Here is a 25,098-nt window from a genome sequence, read left to right on the forward strand (position 1 = left end):
ATGATTTCATTACAATTTGGGAATTAATGTTGAAATTCTTTGACACATCTCAAAATTGTAGTGTAGGCCAACACTTAAAAATGATAATAGAATAACAAATTATGCTTTGCTAAACCATGTTTGCTGTTACAGTTCCTTTGTACTGAGCCAATTGTATATTTGGAGGACATGGCTAAGCAAAATGATTGCTTTTTTTCTGAATGTTAGGGTATGTACTACTCATGCATGTCCTCACGTGTGCATTTGTACCTGTGTGATGCACTTGGCATGAGTAACATTCCAACACCAACAGAAATACACGTTGCTCTTTTCTCGGTATTCTGTTGTCTATAGACAGTTTGTACCTAAATGTTCTTCTCCATATTAATTCTAAAACAGTCAACTAAATCACTTCTGGTGTTTAAACTACACTTTTTGGGCGCATCAATCGTTTGTCTCTTATGTGTGATGTAAAGGAGAACTTGAGGGCCAGGATGTATTATGGTGAGATGGATCCTCACAACTACTGAATGATCTCTTAGCTATTCTGAGCATCAATGCCATTTCATAACCACTGTTGTAGAGCAGCTAAGAATCTATGTAACATCAGATCCACAGCATGTTTGACCATTGCTTCCATATTTCTATCCAGTTTGCTAACTCCATCACAACTCTGTTCCATTCTTAATAAATCAATTCTGAAACTATGCTAATGTTGCATGATATTGGAAAGTCGGATGGTTTTCATGGAACTGTGTATATCTAACAGTATCGACTACATAGAGAAGAATAATAATACTAAGTAATCAGTGATAACCTGTGATCTGTATCATGAAAAAGGTACTAATTTCAAAGACAGTCCCTCAATGTACCCCCCTGCAAAATTGAACTCCAGGCTGGTTCAAGCAAAAGGTTTGTATATCAACTCCCTGTAGGAGACAGTTTGTTTAAGCAGTAACCTATAATAAGTGCATCTTTTTACTAATCGAGTGTCCATCATGGGGCAGCAGCGTAGCCTAGTGTTAAGAGCATTGGACTAGTAACCGAAAGGTTGCAAGATTGAATCCCCGAGCTGACATGGTACAAATCTGTCGCTCTGCCCCTGAACAAGGCAGTTAACCCACTGCTCCTAGGCCGTCATTGAAAATAAGAATTTGTTCTTAACTGACTTACCTAGTTAAATAAAGTTTTTTTTTTAAATTCAGTGTGGGCTGGGTTGAGTTTACAATTGGTTTCACATCTAAAATACTGTATGTGCTTACAGACATGCAGTGAATAGCCTCTAAAAGTAATGCCGTGAACAGCCTCTAAAAATAATTATTTAATCCTTTAATCCACATGTGACCAGGTAACCAATTGGATTTCAAATGGTTTGGGAAAGACAACACATATAGGTTTGTTCTGTTGCCAAAATTTATGAGTTCATTGTTCTTAGCAACAGTACAAAATAAACTAACTATGGAACACTTAAAGGATAAGACTGAGCCCTAAAAAAACGATTTGTCATGGTTTCCAGGTGCAGTTAGACCTCCCTTGATCAATTTATAAAAAAAATATCCATATTTTCCACCAGGAGGTGCCTTTGTGCAGATGAAACTCACCTATGGGATTGTGGATATTAATATTATTTTTGAAAATTGATAAAGGGAGGTCTTACATGTTCAAGGGAATTCTTATTGGATGTGCTAGTAGTTAGCGCGACAAAATCAAGAAATTTACTGAACCTGAAAAATCGACTCTAGAAAAACACAGTAAGTTAATATAGTGAGAAACACTGACAGTTTAAGTTTAATCATTGTCAGGCAAACCCCATATGACAATTACATTGATGACAGGTGCTTTTACAATACAGAAGAGATCATGACAGGCCAATGGAAAGGCCATACCTGACCTTAAAAAGTAAGACATTCATCGTCATTAGATTATTCCAACTTTACAGTTCACATAAATGAATTTTACACTGAACAAAAATATAAACGAAACATGTAAAGTGTTGGTCCCATGTTTCATGAGCAGAAATAAAAGATCCCAGAACTGTTCCATACACACAAAAGCATATTTCTCTCAAATTCTGTGCACAAATTGGTTTACATCCCTGTTAGTGAGCATTTCTCCTTTGCCAAAATAATCCATTCACCTGACAGGGGTGGCATATCAATAAGCTGATTAAACAGCATGATCATCACACAGGTGAACCTTGTGCTCGGGACAATAAAAGGCCACTAAAATGTGCCGTTTTGTCACAACACAAAGCTACAGATGTCTCACGTTGAGGCAGCATGCAATTGGCATGTTGACTATAGGAAAGTAGATGAAACTGTGGGTTTGCACAACCAAAGAATTTCTGCACAAACTGTCAGAAACCGTCTCAGGGAAGCTCATCTGCATGTACACCATGGTCTTGACTTGACTGCAGTTCAGCGTCGTAACTGACCAGTGGGCAAAGCAAATGATAATCTTCACAGATGAATCCCGGTTTCAACTGTACCGGGCAGATGGCAGACAGTGTGTATGGCGTTGTGTGGGTGAGCGGTTTGCTGATTTCAACGTTGTGAACAGAGTGGCGGTGGGGTTATGGTATGGGCAGGCATAAGCTAGGACAACGAACACAATTGCATTTTATCGATGGCAATTTAAAAATGCAGAGATACTGTGCCGAGATCCTGCGGTCCATTGTCGTGCCATTCAGTTGCCGCCATCACCTAATGTTTCAGCATGATAATGCACGGCCCCATGTTGCAAGGATCTGCACAGAATTCCTGGAAGCTGAAAATGTCACAGTTCTTTCATGGCCTGCTTACGCACCAGACATGTCACCCATTGAGCATGTTTGGGATGCTCTGAAGTGTACGACAGCGTGTTCAGGTTCCCGACAACATACAGGAACTTCACACAGCTATTGAAGAGGAGTGGGACAACATTCCACAGGTCACAATCAACAGCCTGATAAATTATATGCGAAGGAGATGTTGAGATGAGGCAAATAGTGTTCACACCAGAAACTGACTGGTTTTCTGATCCACACCCCTATTAAAAAAAAAAAAAGAAGGTATCTGTGACCAACCGATGCATATCTGTATTCTCAGTCATGTGAAATCCATAGATTAGGGGCAAATTAATTCATTTATATATACTCTAACTCAGTCAAATCTTTAAAATTGTTGCATGTTGCGTTTATATTTTTGTTCAGTGTATTTGATTCATATCAAGACCAGCAGTACAATAACTCTTGAGAACCTGGCAAACTAAGACCCCAAATAGAAACAGCAGAGTAGAAAAAAACTACGTATTACAAAGCTGAAGAATTCCTGATTTTATCTTGATTTCATGTCATGATGTCACACATATATTGCTTGCAGGTGCTCCACTCCAGTGAAATGGATACCCCTCTTAACCCAAACAATTATCCCAACAACACACTCTCCAATATCTCAGTCCTTTGTTCATTCTTCCATCCATTTCTAACCATGAACAGAGTTACAGTGCACCGGACTCCAACCAGAGCCTAAAATAGCCTCTACAATTAAGGTAGGAGGAGAAGAGAGCTGCCACATGACATAAGTCAATAAAGTCAATAAAAGATCAGAAGGAGCCCATTGATCATGGGATCAACGACCTAAGCCCCTCCTCCATAAAGGTGCAGCATGACGCCAGTTGGCTCAATACAATTCCCATCCATCTCCAAAGTAGCTTTCTGCCACACAACTCCATACCTCTGTTCAAGGTAGGGAAACGGAGTACATACAGGAATATCTACACACCATCTATACCGTTCATTCTGTTGGCCCAGACCAAGGCCTTACAGCCTGAGATATCCACAGCAGAACGTGTCAGAATGAGAGAGGTCATAGTGAGATACAGATGACACTGGGTTGGAGACTAAAATGCCCTTGGCTGACATCTCATTGTGGTTGAGAATACAGAACAGAGGTAGGCTAGGCAACATTGGTTATGGAGTGTCTGATAGTATCTGCAGGCTTGCCGTAATCCACCCAGGCTGTGAATCACCTGATGAAATTAATAATCTCTGATCCTGAGCCACAAAGGGAAACTCAATTAGTTTAGCCACGGAAGAATTCCTATTCCGTTCCAAATGGCTGGTGTTCATCATCCCAGGAGGGAGATAAACATTGGTGGAGGATGAGGCAAGTTAACTCCTATACAATGTAAAGCACTTTGACACCTGGTGAAATATATAACTAACCGTGATCAACATTGCCTTCCCTTGTGGTACAACGTTCAGCAGCTCTCACATGGCTGTTAGCACACACAAATGTGGGCTGAGTTGTTTCAAGCCAAGGGAAATCTAGGTGTAAACCAGGATGTAGCCTGGTAGAGGAAGTGTAACATGCCCAGGCAGACCTCTAGGCAACAGACACAGATATAGGTCTCAGTCCCCCAGACCAGGTAGACATCAGTCAGGTAGTACACCCTGGTCTAGGGTGTAGGAGGGAGAGGGGCCTAGGCAGACCTCTGGGTATAGAACAAAATGTAGGCCTGAGTGTTGCACACCTCCTCCACACTGCACACGTTCATCTCAGAGTCATTACAGTGGACCCAGAAACCTGGAAACACACACAGGGAGAGGGCTGGTTACGGCTTGGTAAACTGTGCCACCTACAGTCCCAACAGCAACTCATGTAATCTCACAGTATCAGGTTATATGGGGCAACAGGTAGCCTAGTGGTTAGAACGTTGGACCGAAAGGTTGCAGAAAGGTTGCAAGATCAAATCCCCGAGCTGACAAGGTCAAAATATGTCGTTCTGCCCCTGAATAATGCAGTTAATCCACTGTTCCTAGGCCGTCATTGAAAATAAGTATTTGTTCTTAACTGACTTGCCTAGTTAAATAAAGGTTAAAAAAAAGTATAAAATAAAAAATACTCGGAAGCAAAACGTTTATGAGAGTCAACTGCACTACACAACTAAACATTTGACCAATTCATCATGTTTTTTTAAATCTGAAAAGACCAAGTGAAAATCCTGCCTAAACTACAGGCTATTCTAAAACAGAGTTATTAGCTTGGATGCAAGTGTCTGGTATCTTGTTCCCACTTACCTCCCTCGGTGTTGTAGCAGTATGCAGTGTAGTGCCCTGAGCCAAAGCCTTTCCCGTGGTGCATGACTACAGCAGACAGGTCGTAGGTGTAGCCCTCTCTGTGAACCGACTGGCCTGAGTCTGTGCAGCAGTAGGGCTCTATGTTCAAAACCTGGTCAAAGGCCACATGGACGCCAATCTTCTCCCTGTGGTTCCGGCCTGACCATCTGTCACAGAACAGGGATTGGTTATCTTATGCTTGTCCTTGTTACAAGACATCCTCTTGCATAAATATACAATCCTACCAACTAAACCATAACACACATTTGGAAACCAAGAAGGACAGACAATCAGTGGGTGTAAATCTTGACTGTGTAAGCAGACCAAGTCTTCAAATGCAGTAGACAAACTGGGTGTTTGAAGCTAACCTGAAGCGTTTGAGGTGCAGCCGTAGAACCTGAGGTAGGCGGTAGATCAGCAGCTGCTTACATGCCTCTGACAGAACCAGGGGCTTGTGGGACGTCTTCCGTCTTTTCCCTGACAATTAATACACATACAGGTCACAGAAGTGTAACATGGAGGTACAGGACGTGACCACTAGAAAAGCAGAACTATATTGTGATTACCCCAAAAGCACAAACTCAGTTTCACTTTCAATATCAATCAATTGGCTAATTAGTCAAATAAAATCTAGCCCGAAAAGAGAGAAACACACAATAGTGCTCCCCAGCGTGTAGTCCTAGAAAACAGAATTTAGTTACGTCGGGTTCATTCAACCATTCCTTTGGGGAAACACATAATTAGGAGATCTTATGGGTTTTGTTCTATGAGATAATATCAGTCAGTTAACATGATCTTTATGAATTATGACACGTTTGTGCTTTTTTTTAATTAAATGCTTAAAAATTCAAAAAGTGACTTCAGTTGATTATGATCTCATGGAACAAAATGTATAAGATCTCCTAAGCTTGTGCTTATCACAGACCTTATTTTCAGTGTGTATCCAAAACCTACAAAAACATGAATTACCCCATAGGCTTTGTCTAACAAACCATGGCGGCACTAGTGCCTACAAAAAGACGCCATTACTATTGCTCTCTATAGGCCTACTTCCCTAACCTTGATTCCGGTCGAATAGCTGAATAAAAAGAACAGCAAAATAAAGTACAGGAGGATTTGTCTATTCCATTAACAGACATTAGTCTCTGTCCCAGTACTAACTGTTGCAGTGGTTGCAAGCATAGATGCTGCCCTCCAGAGCCTCTGTCTCAGTGAACTTGGCCAGCATCTCAGTGAGGGAGCAGCTGCGCTGGTAGGCCAGAGACGCAGCCGAGCCCTTCTCCGTGCTGTGGTAGCGCTCCGGGAACTCCAGGGACAGGTCCCAGAATGGCTCCACCGTGTTTGACTTGTGCTTACAGGACAGACAAGTCACCTGGAGGGACAAAGGGATAACCAAGCAAACATTTCACCAAGGGGTTATTGTTTGAAAACCCAGACAGAGCCGCCATCTAAGTCCTGGTTTGCAACTGTGATTAATAAACAAGTGACTACCCTCAGCCATGATAGGGTGTTGAAGGTCAAACCTAAATTAATGTGTTGAGTACTGTTGTCATGGGAATGAGTAGAATCCCCTACCTGGCTGAGTAGCTGTCCGTGAAAGATCGTGTTGAGGACCTTGAGCACCTGCTTGGACAGCTTCCTCTGGGTGATAGGGATGACGATCCTGCGCTTGCTGCCCTCTGACTCCAGCTCTTGCTGCACCTTGTCCAGCAGCTCACACAGGAACTCCTGGGCATCCTGCTGGTCGTAGCCGCGGAACGCTGGGATCAGGTTCCACACAGAGTGCAGCATGGCAAAGGGCGACACCAACGACCATCGGCCAGACCACATGACCCTGAACAATGTGTGCAGCTCGTGGCACAGTGACATCTGCTGGCGAGTGGAGGATCGCGGCTCCTTGGGCTGGACCAGCTCTGCCGCGTTTAGGCAGGGGGGCGAGCTCTGCTTACTGACAGCAGGGAGACCCCCACTGGCTGCCTTCCCCATGCCACGTCCCAGAGGGCAGCCTGGTGTGACTGCACTACCACTCCCCACCACAGCCACACCCTGGTTTGTCTTGGCCAGCAGCTCCTCAGTCTCACACATGTCCAATGTGAGGAAGCACTCCCTGAATTTCTGCAGATGGCTCAGCACCTGTAAGATAGAGTTCATGTAGCACGTGTTCCCAAGGTTGCGTAGCCCAGTGACCCCCGGGGCCAGTCTACGACGGGTCGCTTTATGGGAGGAGTAGTACCTCCGTACTTTGGGTTTACGAGTCCTGCCATTGCTGGGGGGCTTCAGGGATAGAAGGGAGGGTTTTTTGGGCGGAGGCAGACGCTCCGGAGGGTCGCGGAACTTCAGGGGGATAAGTGTGATGGTTGAGCGGGGCGCCTGGGTGAGCAGCCTGGCACTCTTCCTGGGTGGCACATTGGCCATCTCTCCCATGAGTCTCCTCTTCATCTCATTCTTCTGGCGCCGGACCTCCTCCTTCTCCTGCTCAAGTTTCTCCTCCCGCTGGCTCTGTTCCTCCTGCTGCCGGTTCCTCCAGCGGCGCAGCATCTTCCCCAGCAGCACCTTCCTTCGGTGCCACAGGGCCGTCTGCATAGCAGGCTGGGGCCCGCTCTCACCCACCCAGGGGTTACAGTCACCCCCTGCAGAGGAGCGCAGGGAGCGCCTGCCAGGGCTACGCACAGTAGAGAGCGCCCCCCGCAGGAGCTTGAGGTCTCCTTCAGCATTGTCGTTGAGCACATAGTCTCCACAGGCGAAGCAGAAGACATCCAGCTCCCGTACTTCCATGGCCAGGGGGTGGTTTGACTCCTGGAAGTGTTTGAGGGAGTGCTCTTCCATGAAGCGGCCACAGGCCACGTGAGAGCACTTGAGACAGGCCCACACTGACTCGGTGGTGCAGCAGTCCATGCAGCGCCATTTCTGTGAGTTGAGGATGGAGTGTTCGTGGCCTAGGCGAAGACGCCCCACGTGCTTACAGCGGTCCATCTCTCCAAATGCACATGTGCCTGCCCACAGCGTCAGGACACACGCCTCTGTGCCAAGCAGCAGCTCATCCTGCAGGAGGGAAAATAAGATCAACTTCAGTAAATCACAGGGATAGAAATCAACCACTTAATTTCAGATACAAAATGTGTTCTCTATTAGAAAGTAAACTGACTGGTGTAGTGTGTGGAAAAGATTGAGGACCAAGAATATGAACTTGCACACCATGTAAGCTTGTTTTACTTACTGTAAAAAACACTGCGCTCTGATTTAGGTCAGTGTTCTTTCAACATAAGCAAAGGGACCTTCACAGGTGCAATCAATCAGCTTCACTCATGTCTGGTTCGGGATCCTGAATAAACTGAAAATAAAATCGGAAAAGAGGTTGTGCTTGTATAGCGAGTTTTTTTTTACTTAACAGTTGACAGATTAAGACATTAATTTGAGCAAAGCAAACACGTTTCTAACAAACTTAAAGCATGTAGCTGGTTCACTATGTCTGAACATTTACTCGACAGTTTCTTAGCAGAATTTAACACAGTTTATAAACAAATCATAATCATGTTAGGCAATTGAGTTGAGCAGTTTAACACTATTAGTCTGACTTAAAATTAAGAAACAATCGATTTATCCATAACAACAAACAAAGGAATCAAACTGCATACTTTTTTTTCTGCTGGTCAACATGCATTGGTTTGGCGACCAATCATTTCGTTCGAACTACTAACTAGTTCACTTAGGTTAGCAGTTTTCCATCTTGGCTTGCCAACTTGCACCAGTTTTGCCATATAACGTGGCGTCTCGGCTCGTGCCACAATGAAAATGTAACGTTAGCTACTCACTCCAGCTGACCACTCGAAGCGGGTTAGAGTGTGTTCTTGTTCACTTAACTAGCAAGTTCCAACTTATTGTCATGTTTAATTAGCTTTAACGTTACCTAGCTCGCCAATAGACAGATATCTAGCTACTTGTTGGTAACGTCAGCTAACGTTAACTACCCAGCTAGCTAGCTATGATGGTTAGCTAGCTAGGGCGATTAAGTTTTACAACACATTCACTGTATTTCTTCAATCATTTGGCTAATGGTACAATTGCCGACATTGTGATCAAATAAAGAAAATGTAAAATGTCCTCTTAATGGTGTCCCTTATACCGGTGTAATGTATTTATTTAGTTTAACACATTGCAGAGAAACAATAGCCTGATGGCTAGCATTTGCTAAGCTAGCTAGGCTTGCTAGCCATCAGAACAAAGACTAGTCTGAAATCCACACTTGTGAACACTGAACAACTTCTAGTTGATATGGTTGACTACACGGAGGGGGTGAAAAAAAATCACTGCGATTTTGTCATCTAACTAGCTAGCTTGCTAGAATCCACAGAGCCGCAATGTAAACAAAGCTAAATGTGTCGTATATAAACTTTTGAGTACATCTTCAAACAACACACCGGGAGGTCAATATACAAATAAAGTCACAGATACTCAGAAAACCTGCAATGTAGCTATCTAGCTAACCGTAACATGAACCCATAACTTTCAGAGGTTGACAAAACAGTACACGACAATGTCAGTAGTTGATCCATAAAATAACTGTTTGTTGTATTTGTAAAAAATACAAAATGAATTTCGCTTCTATTTACCGCCATCATCTGCACGCGAAAGCTGTTTTAGACCTCGAGACAACCGAACTATTTCGGTCCTGGAATCAAGTCATTCTGATTGGATTGAACTGATCCCTCTTCCGTCGAGCTTTAGCTCTCATTGGTACAGACAGGATGTAGCGTTCATTACTATGGTCGTGAAAAGATCCAAACTGATCGGATGGTTATTATTACCATACCAAACCATTTTTGTTATTACCCATAGTAGTCCTCATGAGCTCAGTTGGTAAACCCTATGTCATTTTTACAAGTCATGGCTTTTCACCTGGAGACTGATACATTATTGGCATACTTTTCCTATTCATAACAGCTGACAAAGTCCCCTATAAACCATTCATGACAGGACTGTACTTGGTGAAAAACACCAGCAACAGTATACAAAATATACATATGGTTAATAAGTCTAATATATTTCCAAAAATACTGTTATGAAAAAGAGGATCTTAATCAAGTAAGGTAAACATAGGTTTATTGAGTTTTAAAAAAAAAACAGTGTTACTAAGTCAGACAATTTTTTAAATAAAAAATAACCAACTATTAGTAGGACCATAATGCCCAGATACAACATTGGTATCTAAACTGAAGGTCCTTTAAACCGATTACTCACAAGGATAATCCACAAGACACATTTGGGACACATCATTATTCCTTCAAGAGTTCAGACTTCAACCAGTAAGGTTTTGTTCTCATTTTTGCCATGATATATTCCTTGCAGTGATTGTGAAATGCTTCAAAAAGTTTGAGTTGCTGTACTGACACTCAGTACAATTTAAGTTACACAACATTGTGGTTTAAGATTACATGTTGCTTGTGTTGGGGTGTGGAGGAAGTACTGCTGTACTCTTGGTGGTGCTTCTTTATCGGCTGAGATTATCCAGGACAATCCTGCTACCATGAAGATGTCAACGTGTGGTCCCTGGGAGCACCTGCTGTTTGCGCACTTTGCTGAACAACTCCAGGTACTGGGTCATGGTGTCAACACAGTCCGCAGGCACATAGAGGCCCTCAGGCTTGGTGGCGAACACAGAGGGCAGCTCCGGGATGCTGGGGCCCAGGAAGCTTTGCATGAACTCTTTCATCAGGTTCCAGCAGTCCCCAGGGACCACACAGGGACAGTACTCCACCTAAACAATTAAAGAGATTTGATCGTGGACATCAGTTTAGAAAAAGTGTAACACAGATTTTTTTTAAACTTTACCCTCCATTTTGATAATTGTCTGTACAGACCACTCACCTCTACTGATATTCCCCTAGCGCTGGAGCTCATTGTTACTGCTCCAACCTTTATCAGGAAATCACAATAGCGGTAGCGGGAACCACGGCTCTCTACCTTGTGCCCCTTGGCGTTCTGGAAGTGGCTTTTCAGCTTAATCATGAGCACGTCAAAGTTTCCATCTGCTGTGAGGCAGGGACCTCCTTCGAACAGGGCTAAGCAGCTCAGGGGGGTTTCTGAGTTATGCATCACATACAGGAGTTTGGTGGGCTGGCCTGTGACAAACAGAGAGAAAAGAAAGACGGTTGTTGCCCCCTTGTGGGTATTTGAAGGATGTAGTCCACTGAATTACATGACAAGATATGAAAGACAATTTTGTTTATGTCATAGCTTTGCAGTACAACTTTAGTTACCGCTGGCATTTCCTGTGGCATGGTACGTCTCACAGTCCACAGTAAAGTTTCCCTGCTTCACAGCGCTCAACTGCTCCAACTTCTTGTGCAGAATGTCTATTGTCTGCTGCACACTCTTTCCCTCTGCCAAAGGCACCTGACACACACTAAGCAAGGGAGACAGCACACAGAGTATAACTGTTAATAACATTAAGATATTGTTCAGCATTAATTTACTGATTTCCAAAAATCCCATATTGAAACAATATCAGATCTGAATGGTGATGTAAGATGATAGAAAGCTTGGAAGAAAAATCAACCAAGTGACAGATCATTGAGTTGTGTACTGTTTCATGTGGATCCACATGGGATCTAGGGCTATGTAAAATACCAGGTGTGATAAGTAACGTAGCTAGCTAGCAATTTATATTTTGTTAGATACAAGTTTGATTTAAAAAAAGCAAACAATAGAATCTCACCAAGTCACCCCCATTGATTCAAGACGGTTGTTATTTTCTTACTACGAAAATGTACACGCTTCCTGCTGAAAAACGGTCTGTTTCCGGTATTAGGAGGAAATTAGGTAATCTGTCTGCGCCTACGTTTTTCTCGTGCGAATAACATTTTAATACACTAATTTTGTTCATATAATTTTTTTGAAGATCGAACAATTCCAATATATTCAGTAATACATACCAAAGACATATGCGATGTTTCCTTTTCTAAATGTCTCTTGTATAATGTTTCGTCTCCGATAGTACGTCACTTCCGTTGGATAAAAAAAAAGCACGTGTGTTGACTGGAACTTTGGTGAGAATTTCCACATTAGCTACTTTATGAATTGTTAAACTAACTAGCTAGATTAATAGTACATTTCTAACAGGTCTGTATAATAAACTAGCACAGATGCCGAAAGTGAAGAAACCCAAATGTGGAGGTGGGGAGAAAAGTGGCGACGGAATGGTTGCGCTTGCTGACCAGATTCTTCAAGGGGATATGGTTCGAGTACATGGCCGAGTGAAGACCAGGGATCAACGGGGAGAAGATGAAGATGAGGACGAGTACGTGGACGAACGCCTATCAAGGAAGATCCTGGAGCAGGCACGAATCCAACAAGAAGAACTACAGACAGAATATGGTTTGGCACCAGAGGTCAAGAAAAAGCAAGCCACTGTTTTAGGTAACGTTGAGGTGGATTTGCAAGCCAGAAAATGCCTATCTGCTTTAGTTTTTTTGTCTTGCTAGTTAGCTATCCACAACAACCACACATTACTTTACACTTGACTACTGAGAACGTTTGCATGGAGGTCAATTCCAGTCATTGTTATTCTTGAAGTGTTGTGCTATGCTCAGTTATACTGGTGGTACAGTTTCATGGAATATCGATGTTGTCTTATGTCCTTGCAGGGCCAGATTCTCAGGATGCAGACTCTGATGAGGAGTGGCCGGCACTGGGTGAAGCCGGGGCCGGTGAGGAGGCAGAGGCTAACTGTGGTACAGAAGTGGTGGTGGACCCAGAGGATGAGAAAGCTATGCAGATGTTCATGAACAAAAATCCTCCCATGAGGTACAGCATGAGGCCCCAAAACTCTGAGCCAAACCACTGAGCTAAAAACTGTTATTACAGTGAAAAATCTTGATGATGAATGATTTGCCATTTTCTGTCTTTTTTTATTTTGTGTGTTAAAGACACCTAGATTCAATTGAATGACAACAGCTCTATCATGCCATAAAAGGGAATTTCATGTTGTCTCTTCCAAAAAAGAATCATAACTTTGTAGCTGAATATGGATTTCCTCAGTGTTGTCCTTGTTCTGGGGTTTTCTTCAGACGAACTCTAGCAGACATCATCATGGAGAAGATCACAGAGAAGCAGACAGAGGTGGGGACAGTGATGTCTGAGGTGTCAGGAAGACCCATGCCCCAGCTGGACCCAAGGATCATTGAAGTGTACAAAGGTGTCAACAAGGTAAGCCATGCACCTGCGTCCTCCTGTATTAATTTGCTTGGCCACATGTTGTTTTCCACTTAATCAGATTTCAGTCAGAGGCTGAATATTACCAAATATTATGAACTTGTTTTTTTTCGGTTGCTCCAGGTTCTGTCAAGATATCGTAGCGGCAAGCTGCCCAAAGCTTTCAAGATCATTCCAGCACTGTCAAACTGGGAGCAGGTTCTGTACTTGACAGAGCCTGAGACCTGGACTGCGGCTGCTATGTACCAGGCAACAAGGTCTGATAAAAAATTAACAGGATGATTTGTTAACATCTATAAAAAACCTTTGTTTAATTATTAGAAAGCACCTTATGGATATATATACTCTTGATTTTTCTTTTTTCTGAACAGAATCTTCTCATCCAATCTGAAGGAGCGAATGGCCCAACGGTTCTACAACTTGGTGCTACTGCCAAGGATACGAGATGACATTGCAGAGTATAAAAAACTAAACTTCCACCTGTACATGGCCCTGAAGAAGGCTCTTTTCAAGCCAGGGGCATGGTTCAAAGGTGAGACAAATCAAGAACATGTATCAAAGGGGAGAGAAATAGTCAGGTAGATAATTTAAAAGCTTGGTTGATAATCAATGTATGGTTGCCAGGATGTAATAATGGGGGGTGAAAGTAATTAAGATAATACACATTATCTGTCAGGTATTCAACATTTTTGCCAAAGATACTACTTAGTGGGTTTTGTTCTGAGTTCATTTTGGCAATCAGCCAAAAGATAGTCATTGTCACTAGGTGGCAGTATTGTCTAACCAGATCAGACTGAATCAGATTTAGAAGGTTCAGTTCTTTGTGAATTTGGTTGGGTTGCCCAAAAAGTTACATATTGCAGCTTTTAACATTTTTTGTGCATTTGTACTATGTGTTGTACAGTATTTTATCTATTTGTTTCCAGGTAATGACTTTGTACCCCTTAACCCAGCATATGTTTGTGTTACTGTGTGTTCACACATTTCTATTTTTCTCACTCAGGCATCCTCATCCCGCTCTGTGAATCTGGAACATGTACTCTGAGGGAGGCTATCATCATTGGCAGCATACTCACTAAGTGCTCAATCCCTGTACTGCACTCCAGGTAAGAGACACTCTTTTACCTGTGTTATGTGTGCAATTTTGTAAGGTCTATGATGCCCTAATGCGACTGCTCGGCTTGCCACTTGGCTTGGGACTTGGTTTTTAACCGTTGCAGCTTGACTGTTGCTGATCATGTAAGTGGGAATTCATGTGAATGTATGGTACAACAGTATTTAAGGTAGTAGAACAGCATGGCTTGTCAGAAAATAATGCAGGTAACAAATGGCTGATTCTCTCTGCAGCGCTGCCATGCTGAAACTGGCAGAGATGGAATACAATGGAGCCAACAGCATCTTCCTGCGACTCTTACTGGATAAAAAATATGCCCTGCCCTTCCGTGTCCTGGATGCCCTGGTCGGCCACTTCCTGTCCTTCCGCAGTGAGAAGCGTGTCCTTCCTGTGCTGTGGCACCAGAGTCTGCTTACCCTGGCACAACGCTACAAGGCCGACTTGGCATCCGAACAAAAGGCTGCTCTACTGGAGCTACTTAAGGTGCAGACACACCCCCAGATTTCTGCAGAGATCCGCCGGGAGCTGCAGAACTCAGAGTCCCGTGATCTGGAAACCGCTATGCCTGTCACAATGGCCATGGACTGAGTATGGAGCTGAGCAAGGCTGCACCCTCTCAGTCCCCACCTTTCCCCTCTTTCTCCCCAACGTACCATCATTCACTAAACTGCCCACAACACATGCACGTATGAACTGTTTTTCCCCTGCCAAATGCTCTATCATTGTTATGGGAGATAAGAGTAAAGGCCACGAGATGGATTACAGATTAACATTCATTCAACATCCTGACTATCAAAGTGATATTATGGAATTCCTTTCTGATGTGCAAGTGAGGATGTCATTTACAAACTGAAATACATAAATGTTGTAAACATACATTACATTTATTGAGTGGAAATGATAGAGATGTGTTTGCCAGTTTTGAGGCAATGTCGGTTTCACAAGTAAAGATAATGTACAGCTGACTTGTTTGTATGCCACCTACATTTCCAAAGGAATTTAGAGAAGCTACAGCGCACTGACCCTTTTGGTGGAAAAAAAACTATTTTCAATGAGTGCATGTTTGTAACATGGTTAAGTAACTTAATGAAGGAAAATTATACAAAATACTATTCAAATGTTACTGTAAAAATGAACATTTTGAATAAATGATTTCCTTGGTTTAAAGTGAAATGTCTGAAGTTGCATTGCCACCATTCACAAAAAAATCCCAGAGATGCTGACTGGTATCCTGGCCAGGTGTGACAGCTCGAGCGTTTCTGAAAGTCCCACAGTGTTAGGGGCAAGAGGACATTTCACAGCTAGCTAGAACTCGTACCTATGGATGCCTGTTCCCACTACCCAAAAACAAATCTGACTATGAGAGAGTAAGTCTGGATCATGGATGTTGAATAGTCCTGCAGATCTGCCCCCTTTAAAGGGGCAATCTGGGATTCAAACTAACAAAGCACTCAAATACATACTGGTAGTATACACAAGGACTCTCACATATGGATACAAGGACTGACTATCCATGAGATCAAAATGATAGTCATGTTTCACTATATGGATCACTCCAATATATTGGTATCACTGCAGTGGAGGGATACATCTGAGGTGAGGATTTACAGATTTACTTCCGTGTACACCTGTGTCATGGCTGGTGTCCGCCCCTATATATAGACCCCATGGCCGCGACACACGTTCTCTTTCATTTTCTTTGCGGATGGCCGTATGGTTTGAGGTATAAACTTTCTGAAGTTCGCTTGGTATGTCACTGGTAAGTATAATATCTTGCGTGGATGTATACTCACAGGCTGTTTGCAGCCTGGAGCAGCTGGCCACATGCCCAGCCCCTCTTGAGTGCTGCGCGCGGTTGATCTGTATCTTCTGCACGTGGTTTGTCGTTTCGTTAGCAATACACGACAACTCCGTGTGCATTAAACCGGTAGTTAATATTACAGTTGGCATAAAACAAAAAAAAAACTAATTAAATCCATTACCTGGTTGCTGTTTTTTTGTCTGCCTGTTTTTCCCACAGCGGTCTGCCCCTGTGTTTGCAGAGGTACTGGGTCATTTATTTCTCACCGGGTTCCTATTCCTCCAAGGGGTCACGACATAAGCTCTCCCAGGGCCTCGGACCCCTGCTCTGTAACTTTGTTGGCTTGGCTGAACTTATGGCTTCCCTTTGTGACAGGTATGATGGTGGCATCCCCCCTGGGGATCAACATACCTAGTGTATGCCCTGCCTGGGTTTGAGTCACACGGTTAGGGCGGTGGAGCGCCCTACTGGATGCCTGTTTTGTGTGGTGTTCTCAGAACGCCTGCACCTGACGCGATTGGAGGCCATACGCGAGTGGGTCAGCCAGGCTTGTGCTCAGGCTGGGGACGAGCTCCCTCAGGAGTGGTGTGTAAGTCAGCGAGCTGTTAGTCTCTCTACTGGACCCAGCACCCCTCCCAGGAAGTGTGGCCGGAGCCACTGCAGGCAGAGCCCGTCTGCTACCAGTCCTGGACAGGAGCATGAGTCGGACCGCTGGGACCACCTTGAACGGAGGGCGCATGCCCTGTGTCAGGAGGTTGATAGCTTCGATGGCGAGGACAGCTGTTCTCTGTTGGCCAGTGATAGGCTGTTCCTGGGGGGCGATGCCGGCACTGTTCACCCCCGTGAGCGGGGCTACCAGGCTGACAGGCCATCAGAAGCCGCCAACGGGGCTTCATAGCCCCCAGTTGGCTCTGCAGGCCTACCTGCAGAATCTGTTTTCCTGGCTGCAGAAGGGCACATAGGAGATCCTCTGGGAAGTGATGGAGGTGTCTCGTCTGCTTTCCCTGCTTCAGAGGGATGTGGCCCATGTCAACGGACGGGCCATGGTGCAGCTGGTTACCTCCCGGCGCCATCTCTGGCTGGCCCAATCCCGCCTGCCACCTGCTCTCTAGAGCACATTTGCCACTCACCCCATCACCCTGCAGGCCTGACGTTTGGCCCAGGGGTTGATGACATTCTAGAGCAGACCGTTAAGGTTCGCAGGGACCCTGAGATGGTTCATGTTGGCTCCTCAGGATTGTTTATCCTCAATTACCTGGACGATTGGCTGATTTGTTCCCCAACCAGGACCGAGGTCCTGTCAGACAGAAACATGCTCCTGACCCACATCAGCAGGCTGGGCATTACTGTAAACGACAAGAAGAGTCATCTGACTCACACCCAGAGGGTGGCCTTCATTGGCATAGAATTGGACTCAGTCAGTCCTGAGAGCACGCCTGCCCACCAGAAGGGTTCAGGCGATCTTATCTTGCCTCGACCACTTTCGGCAGGGGCGGATGGTATCCGACCTGAACTGCCAATGCCTGCTGGGCTTGCTGACGGTGGCCTCGTTGCTGATTCCTCTAGGCCTGCTCCATTTCTGGCCTCTTATAAGGTGGTTCAACTCCCACCGGCTGCACCCGAAGCGCCACCGTCACCACCAGCTGTGGGTGACCACACAGGGCCTCAGGGCGTTGTTGAGGTGGCGCTGTCGCTCCTTTCAGGTGGGGTGGAGATGCTGAGGATGTGCTGCCGGGAGGGGGGGTGACCAAGGGCAGGTCGGCCAGCGGCTGTTGGCTACCCCCTTGGAGCGGCAGGCACATCAATACACTAGAGCTCTGAGCTGTACTGCCGGCCCTGCCGTCTTTCCTTCCACATCTGAAGGGAAGACATGTCCTGGTGAGAACGGACGACACCACAGTGGTGGCTAACATCAACCATCAGGGTGTACCTAGGTCCCACCACCTCAATCTTAAAGCAAGGGAGCTACTTCTCTGGGCTCAGGGACGTCTAGTGTCTCTATGCGCAGCGCGCGTACCTGACATCCTGAGTGTGGCAACAGATATGCTCTCAAGGGAGGGCCTGCCTCCTTGGGACTGGAGCCTACATCCCCAGGTGGTGCAGCACCTGTGGGACAAGTTCGGGAGGGCGCAGGTGGACCTGTTTGCCTCCCTGGACAATGCACACTGCCCCCTTTGGTACTCCATGTCAGATGTTCTGGCTCATGATTGGCCAGGGCTGGAGCTTTACGCATTTCCCCCCTTTTTCCCTGATCCAGGTTGTGTTGGACAGGACCAGGATGGCAGAGCATTGTCTGCTTCTGGTGGCCCCATACTGCCCCAGACGACCCTGGTTCAGCCTTCTCCTGTCCCTGTTGTGTGGGACACCTTGGCAACTTCCCCTGAGACCTGACTTGCTGCCTCAGGCCGGGGGAACCCTGTGGCATCCGAGGCCGCACCGCCTCAGTCTGTGGGCTTGGCTACTGAAAGGCACCAATGGTTCATGTTAGGACTACAGGGGATGAAATGAACACCATGTAGAGCACAAGGGCACCGGCTACAACCGTGGCATACCAGTTGCACTGGCGGTTGTTCTGCTCTTGGTGCACTGGTATTGAGGTTGTGCCCGAGTCATGCGGGGTGCAGTATGTCATCCAATACCTGCAGTCTCGCTTAGATGAGGGCTTAACAGCCTCTACACTGAGAGGGTATTTGGCTGCAATATCTGCCTGCCATGTTTGGTCGATGGACAGGCCAGTGGGGCGCCATCCCTTGGTCTCCAGTTTTATGAAGGGGGTTTGTCACCTGCGTCCAGCTAGGAACCCCTCAATGGCGAGCTGTGATCTGGATGTGGTCTTGGCAGCTTTGGCAAAGCCGCCTTTCCAACCGTTTGAAGTCTGCCTCCCTGAAACACCTCACTATGAAGGTGATTTTTGGTAGCGATTACTTCCATGTGGGTGGGTGAGCTCCATTCTCTTTCGGTAAGTTCTGAGTGCTACCGGATGGACCCCGGGGGGAGGAGTATATCTCTCTGCTCCAACCCTTCATTCCTCCCGAAGGTTCTGTCAGATAGGCATGTGAACATCCTTTGATTCTGTCTGACACAGGTGTATACGAGAGTAAATCTGTAAATCTTCACCTCGGATGTATCCCTCCGCTGCGGAGTGATACCAATATATTGGAGTGATCCATTAAGCTCACATAACCATGGTTACATATGTAACCTTTGTTTTAACTATGTTTTGAAGCTATACAGTGTTTGTTTACAATTCCATTCTTTATAAACAATGGAGTAAAACAAGCTTATATTTTGGGTTCTGACCATTGCTCATGAGGCATTTCTAAGTTATATTCTTCAATTTATATTCTTGAATTTATGAATTAATTAAATCTGACATCATCCAGATGTCATCAAACAGTCACCAATTCACATAAAAAAAACTCTCCAAACCATTAATATGGAACAATATCACCACAAACTCTCTCACGCACGTCTGCACACAAACACCCACACTAAAGGATATACATAATGTTATCCTTGATGCAAAGTGCACATTGGATTCATGTGATACAGATCGCCTAAACGCATCTCATAATGACTTATCTCATAATTATGACTTACATATCTCATAAAAATGACTTACTATCTCATAATTTGTGGTGTAAAGTATTTAAGTAAAAATACTTTAAAGCGCTACTTAAGTAGCTTTTCGGGGTACCTGTACTTTACTATTTATATGTTACTTTTACTTCACTACATCCCTGAAGAAAATAATGTACTTTTAACTCCATACATTTTCCCTGACACCTGAAAGTACTCATTACATTTTGAATGCTTAGCAGGACAGGAAAATGCTCCAATTCATGCACATATAAAGAGAACATCCCTACTGCCTCTGATCTGGCGCACTCACTAAACACATTCCTCCTTTGTAAATTATGTTGGAGTGTGTCCCTGGCTATCCGTAAATAAATAAAAAGCAAGAAAATGGTGCCATCTGGTTTGCTTCGAACATTGTATAACTTTCTGTCCCTGGAAAATACCAGTTGGGCATCACCATCATCTCTAAATAGTATCACAAAATAGAGACACATTGGAGGACTACAGTACAAAAGCTACAAGAAAACAGATTATGAATATGATGAGATCTCCTCTCTGACCAGAAAGCTACCATTCAAGCTACCATTCACCAGCTCTGCAAGAGTTATGTCAAAATACAAGCAACCTATTTTTAAATGTTTTGTATTTGACCGCTCCTTCACGTCAAAACAAGAAATTGACATTTTTTTGGTTGCTTGTACATTTTTATTTAGACATAGTGGAAAAATTGACTCAGTATGACAATTTGGTAAAGTAAAGATACCTTAATAGAAAATGACTAAAGTAAAAGTGAAAGTCACAGAGTAAAATCCTACTTAAGTAAAAGTCTAAATGTAAAAATAAAATAGGAAGTCCTTATATTAAGCAAGCCAAATGGAACAATTTTCTTGTTCTTTAAATTTACAGATAGCCTGGGGCACACTCCAACACTCAGGCATCATTTACAAACAAAGAATTTGTGTTTAGTGAGGCTGACAGATCAGAGGCAGTAAGGATGACTAGGGATGTTCTCTTGATAAGTGTGTGAATTTTAAAAAATGCAGCAGTAAAAAAATATGCAGCAGTTGGAGTTTATGGTTGATTGAATGTAATGTGTGTGTTTTGCAGCAGTGGGAACTTGTGGTGGTGGCAGGGTTAAAGTGGGACCTGGCTTCTGTGTTACCCTCTGACTTCCCGGAGCCAATTCTTCATGGCATACCCATAATCCCTCACAACCTCCATGCCTTGCGCAGGCATGTCCACTCCTACATTGCACTGGCAGCCACAGGTAGGGGCAGACATTTGGTAGCTCATGGCGAGGTGTGACTGTTGATACTAGCAATGCAGAAACATTTAGGCCTACAAGTCAAGTATTTTAGGAAGCACCCACCAATAGTTTTAGCATAGAAAAACAAACATCTCATTGTTATTCTATGTGATATGTGCATGGCACTTATTTGATGAATGATGATAATAGCTTGTGTTTAATTTATTCAAAGAAATCATGCAGCCCTGTGTGTGGTAAAGGGCACACAGCAGCCATAACTTTGATTATGTGTCAGCGGTTTATTTGGGAGACGGGGGGCTGAGTTTGTGTAATCCTGTATTATGCGGTGTGATAGACCCATGCCCGTACATTCAACTGCCTGATTTCCCATGAATCTCACACGATGTTGCCAGAGGCAACTAGTCACTGGGATACAGTCAAGGCCATTTTGACTGGGCTGTTTGATTGTATCTGGATTCGACCCATTCCTGACTCCTGAATTTGAAACCTATTCCTCTACTCCTATGAAATCCTGCCTCAGGGATTAAGGATGCATGCTGCTCCCAAATCACTAACTCCCAATTGTTAAATACATTATTTTCTGTCGCACAACCTGGTATTATGTTCCTTGTCCACAAAGTGGGTCTGTCAACTGCTCTGTCATCTAAACAGATTAGTACAAAAGACTGGTCAAACCTATTTCTGCTGATCCCGTGAGTATCTCCCTGTCTTTAGAGTATAAGTTCTGTGTCCCTGCCCTCCACTATTGCCTATGCCAGTGTGGGCACTGCCATTCATAGACTGAAGCTCCTGGATGGAGCTCTATCCAATGATTCACTCATGCAGCTGCTAGCAAACATCTTGGCCCTTGATCTGGTGAGGCCAATATTATATACCCACACACTCACATATACTTACATTTACACCCCAACACACACATACACACATAACATGCGCACACATGCATACTTACGTCATACACATATTCACATACACGCACACAGACATACGCTGCTGCTACTGTCTACTATCTATCCTGTTGCCTAGTCACTTTACCCCTACCTCGTACCCCTGCACGTCGACTTGGTAGTGGTACTCCCTGTATATAGCTATGTTATTTGTACTCGTTTCTATTATTCGTTAGTAACTGTGTATTTATTCCTCGTGTCACAACTCAGCATTGTTGGAAAAAGACCTGTAAGGAATAATTTCACACTTAGCCTACACCTTCTGTTTAAGAAGCATGTGACAAATAACATTTTATTGATAAAAAATATATACACTTATATTTTCCTTGTTTGTCTGGCTTCTCCCTGGAAGTACAACCTGGTCGTTCATTCCACAAGGTGTAGAAAAAAGGCCTCCTTTATTCAATAAGGAAGCAAACTGGTTTAAAAACATGGTACAAATGTAATTGTTTTCTCTGGGCCTTGGTTGGTGAGGACTCTAAGTTTGATGTGTTACAGCTTTTAATTTCACCCTTCCTAGACAATTTCTTTACTGCTCTGTCCTCAAACAGGAATCTCTCTGCTGCTGCTCTGACCAGTTGGAGGGTGTGCTGGAGCTCAGCCTGCCCCCCTCCCCCAGGCACCAGGGGCTTGTTGTTCAGGGATGCCCGTCCCAGAGATCAGCTAGAGATGACACCAAGCAGACAATCCCTTTAATGGGTCTTTCTTAACAATGACTGGGGCTTAGTTTACCATAGTGACCATAATGAGAAAGGTGTCTTAACTACCCCCTACAACAATCTTTGGCAGAGAAGTACTAGCTCAGTCACTAAAACAATGTACAGTGGGGCAAAAAAGTATTTAGTCAGCCAGCAATTGTGCAAGTTCTCCCACTTAAAAAGATGAGAGAGGCCTGTAATTTTCATCATAGGTACACTTCAACTATGACAGACAAAATGAGAAGAAAAAATTCCAGAAAATCACATTGTAGGATTTTTAATGAATTTATTTGTAAATTTTAAAATAAGTATTGTGGATCAAGGAATGTTCCCTCTGCTTCCAATCAATCAACAATGCCAGTTCACTTACCTCTTCCCTATAGGCTGACTCATCGTTGTTGGTTATCAGGTCTACAACCTTGGTGTTGTCAGCATAGTTGATGATAGAGTTGGTGTCGTGCAAAGCCACACAGTTGTGGGTGAACAAGGAGTACACTCCTCTGGAGGGCCCTGTGTTAAGAGTCAGTGTGGAAGAAGTGTTATTGCCAATCCACACAGTCTGTGGTCTGTCCGTCAGAAAGTCTGGGATCCAGTTGCAGAGGGTGGTGTCCAGACCCAGAGCTCTGAGCTTGGTGTCGAGCTTGGAGGGAACAATAGTGTTGAATTCTGAACTGTAGTTAATGAACAGCATTCTCACTTACAGTTGAAGTCGGAAGTACACCTTAGCCAAATACATTTAAACTCAGTTTTTCACAATTCCTGACATTTAATCCTGGTAATAATTCCCTGTTTTAGGCCAGTTAGGATCTTTATTTTAAGAATGTGAAATTTCAGAATAATAGTAGAGAGAAGGATTTATTTAAGCTTTTATTTCTTTCATCACGTTCCCAGTGGGTCAGAAGTTTACATACACTCAATTAGTATTTGGTAGCATTGACTTCAAATTGTTTAACTTGGGTCAAACGTTTCGGGTAGCCTTCCACAAGCTTCCCACAATAAGTTTGGTGAATTTTGGCCCATTCCTCCTGACAGAGCAGGTGTAACTGAGTCAGGTTAGTAGGCGTCCTTGGAAGTATGATTGGGGTCATTGTCCATTTGGAAGACCCATTTGCGACCGATCTTTAACATCCTGACTGATATCTTGAGATGTTGCTTCAATATATCCACATCATTTTACTTCATGATGCCATCTATTTTGTGAAGGTCACCAGTTCCTCCTGCAGCAAAGCACCCCCACAATATGATGCTGCCACCGCTGTGCTTCATGGTTGGGATGGTGTTCTTCGGCTTGCAAGCCTCTCCATTTTTCCTCTAAACATAACAATGGTCATTATGGCCAAACAGTTCTATTTTTGTTTCATCAGACCAGAGGACATTTCTCCAAAAAGTAGGTTCTTTGTCCCCATGTGCAGTTGCAAACCGCAGTCTGGCTTTTTTATAGCGATTTTTGAGCAGTGGCTTCTTCCTTGCTGAGCGGCCTTTCAGGTTATGTCGATATAGGACTCGTTTTACTGTGGATATAGATACTTTTGTACCTGTTTCCTCCAGCATCTTCACAAGGTCCTTTGCTGTTGTTCTGGGATTGATTTGCACTTTTCGCACCAAAGTACGTTAATCTCTAGGAGACAGAGCGCATCTTCTTCCTGAGCGGTATGATGGCTGCGTGGTCCCATGGTGTTTATACTTGCATACTATTGTTTGTACAGATGAACGTGGTACCTTAACCAGACTTGTGGAGGTCTACAATTTATTTTCTTGGCTGATTTCTTTAGATTTTCCCATGATGTCAAGCAAAGAGGCACTGAGTTTGAAGGTAGGCCTTGAAATACATCCACAGGTACACCTCCAATTGACTCAAATGATGTCAATTAGCCTATCAGACGCTTCTAAAGCCATGACATCATTTTATGGAAATTTCCAAGCTGTTTAAAGGTACAGTCAACTTAGTGTCTGTGAACTTCTGACCCACTGGAATTGTGATACAGTGAAATAATCTGTCTGTTAACAATTGTTGGAAAAATGACTTGTGTCATTGTCACGCCCTGACCATAGTTTGCTTAGTATGTTTATATGTTTTGTTTGGTCAGGGTGTGATCTGAGTGGGCATTCTATGTTGTATGTCTAGTTTGTCTGTTTCTGTGTTTGGCCTGATATGGTTCTCAATCAGAGGCAGGTGTTAGTCATTGTCTCTGATTGGGAACCATATTTAGGTAGCCTGTTTTGTCATTGTGGATTGGGTGATTATCTATGTTATGTTGCTTGTTAGCACAGTGGTTGAGTAGCGGCACGGTTGTCACGTTGTTGTTTTGTAGTGTTCAGTTTTTTTCCATTAAAATGATGAAGACTTACCACGCCGCATCTTGGTCCTCCTCTCTATCTCCAGACGACATCCGTGACAGTCATG

The 25,098-nt window shown here is 44.0% G+C and overlaps 3 protein-coding genes across 3 annotated transcripts; 1 reads left to right on the top strand and 2 right to left on the bottom strand.

Annotated features, from left to right (window-relative positions):
• Positions 1 to 131: 131 nt before the first annotated feature.
• LOC139371110 (ubiquitin specific peptidase 49) lies at positions 132 to 9,782 on the bottom strand. The gene is made up of 7 exons (XM_071111187.1): positions 9,688 to 9,782; positions 8,295 to 8,408; positions 6,653 to 8,119; positions 6,239 to 6,449; positions 5,446 to 5,554; positions 5,039 to 5,244; positions 132 to 4,544 (listed from the first exon to the last, which is right to left on the bottom strand). Exons 3-7 carry the CDS (start codon positions 8,048 to 8,050, stop codon positions 4,441 to 4,443), a joined length of 2,028 nt encoding a protein of 675 aa, XP_070967288.1. The 5' UTR covers positions 8,051 to 8,119; positions 8,295 to 8,408; positions 9,688 to 9,782; the 3' UTR covers positions 132 to 4,440.
• Positions 9,783 to 10,157: 375 nt separating this feature from the next.
• Positions 10,158 to 11,883, bottom strand: LOC139369824 (mediator complex subunit 20). The gene is made up of 4 exons (XM_071109099.1): positions 11,793 to 11,883; positions 11,335 to 11,480; positions 10,943 to 11,196; positions 10,158 to 10,832 (listed from the first exon to the last, which is right to left on the bottom strand). Exons 1-4 carry the CDS (start codon positions 11,804 to 11,806, stop codon positions 10,611 to 10,613), a joined length of 636 nt encoding a protein of 211 aa, XP_070965200.1. The 5' UTR covers positions 11,807 to 11,883; the 3' UTR covers positions 10,158 to 10,610.
• Positions 11,884 to 12,077: 194 nt separating this feature from the next.
• Positions 12,078 to 15,575, top strand: LOC139371112 (bystin-like). The gene is made up of 7 exons (XM_071111190.1): positions 12,078 to 12,493; positions 12,721 to 12,880; positions 13,144 to 13,282; positions 13,412 to 13,545; positions 13,660 to 13,820; positions 14,292 to 14,394; positions 14,636 to 15,575. Exons 1-7 carry the CDS (start codon positions 12,220 to 12,222, stop codon positions 14,988 to 14,990), a joined length of 1,326 nt encoding a protein of 441 aa, XP_070967291.1. The 5' UTR covers positions 12,078 to 12,219; the 3' UTR covers positions 14,991 to 15,575.
• The last annotated feature ends 9,523 nt before the right edge of the window (positions 15,576 to 25,098 follow it).

Source organism: Oncorhynchus clarkii, chromosome 17 (genome assembly GCF_045791955.1).
Source record: "Oncorhynchus clarkii lewisi isolate Uvic-CL-2024 chromosome 17, UVic_Ocla_1.0, whole genome shotgun sequence".
NCBI classification, from domain to species: Eukaryota; Metazoa; Chordata; class Actinopteri; order Salmoniformes; family Salmonidae; genus Oncorhynchus; species Oncorhynchus clarkii.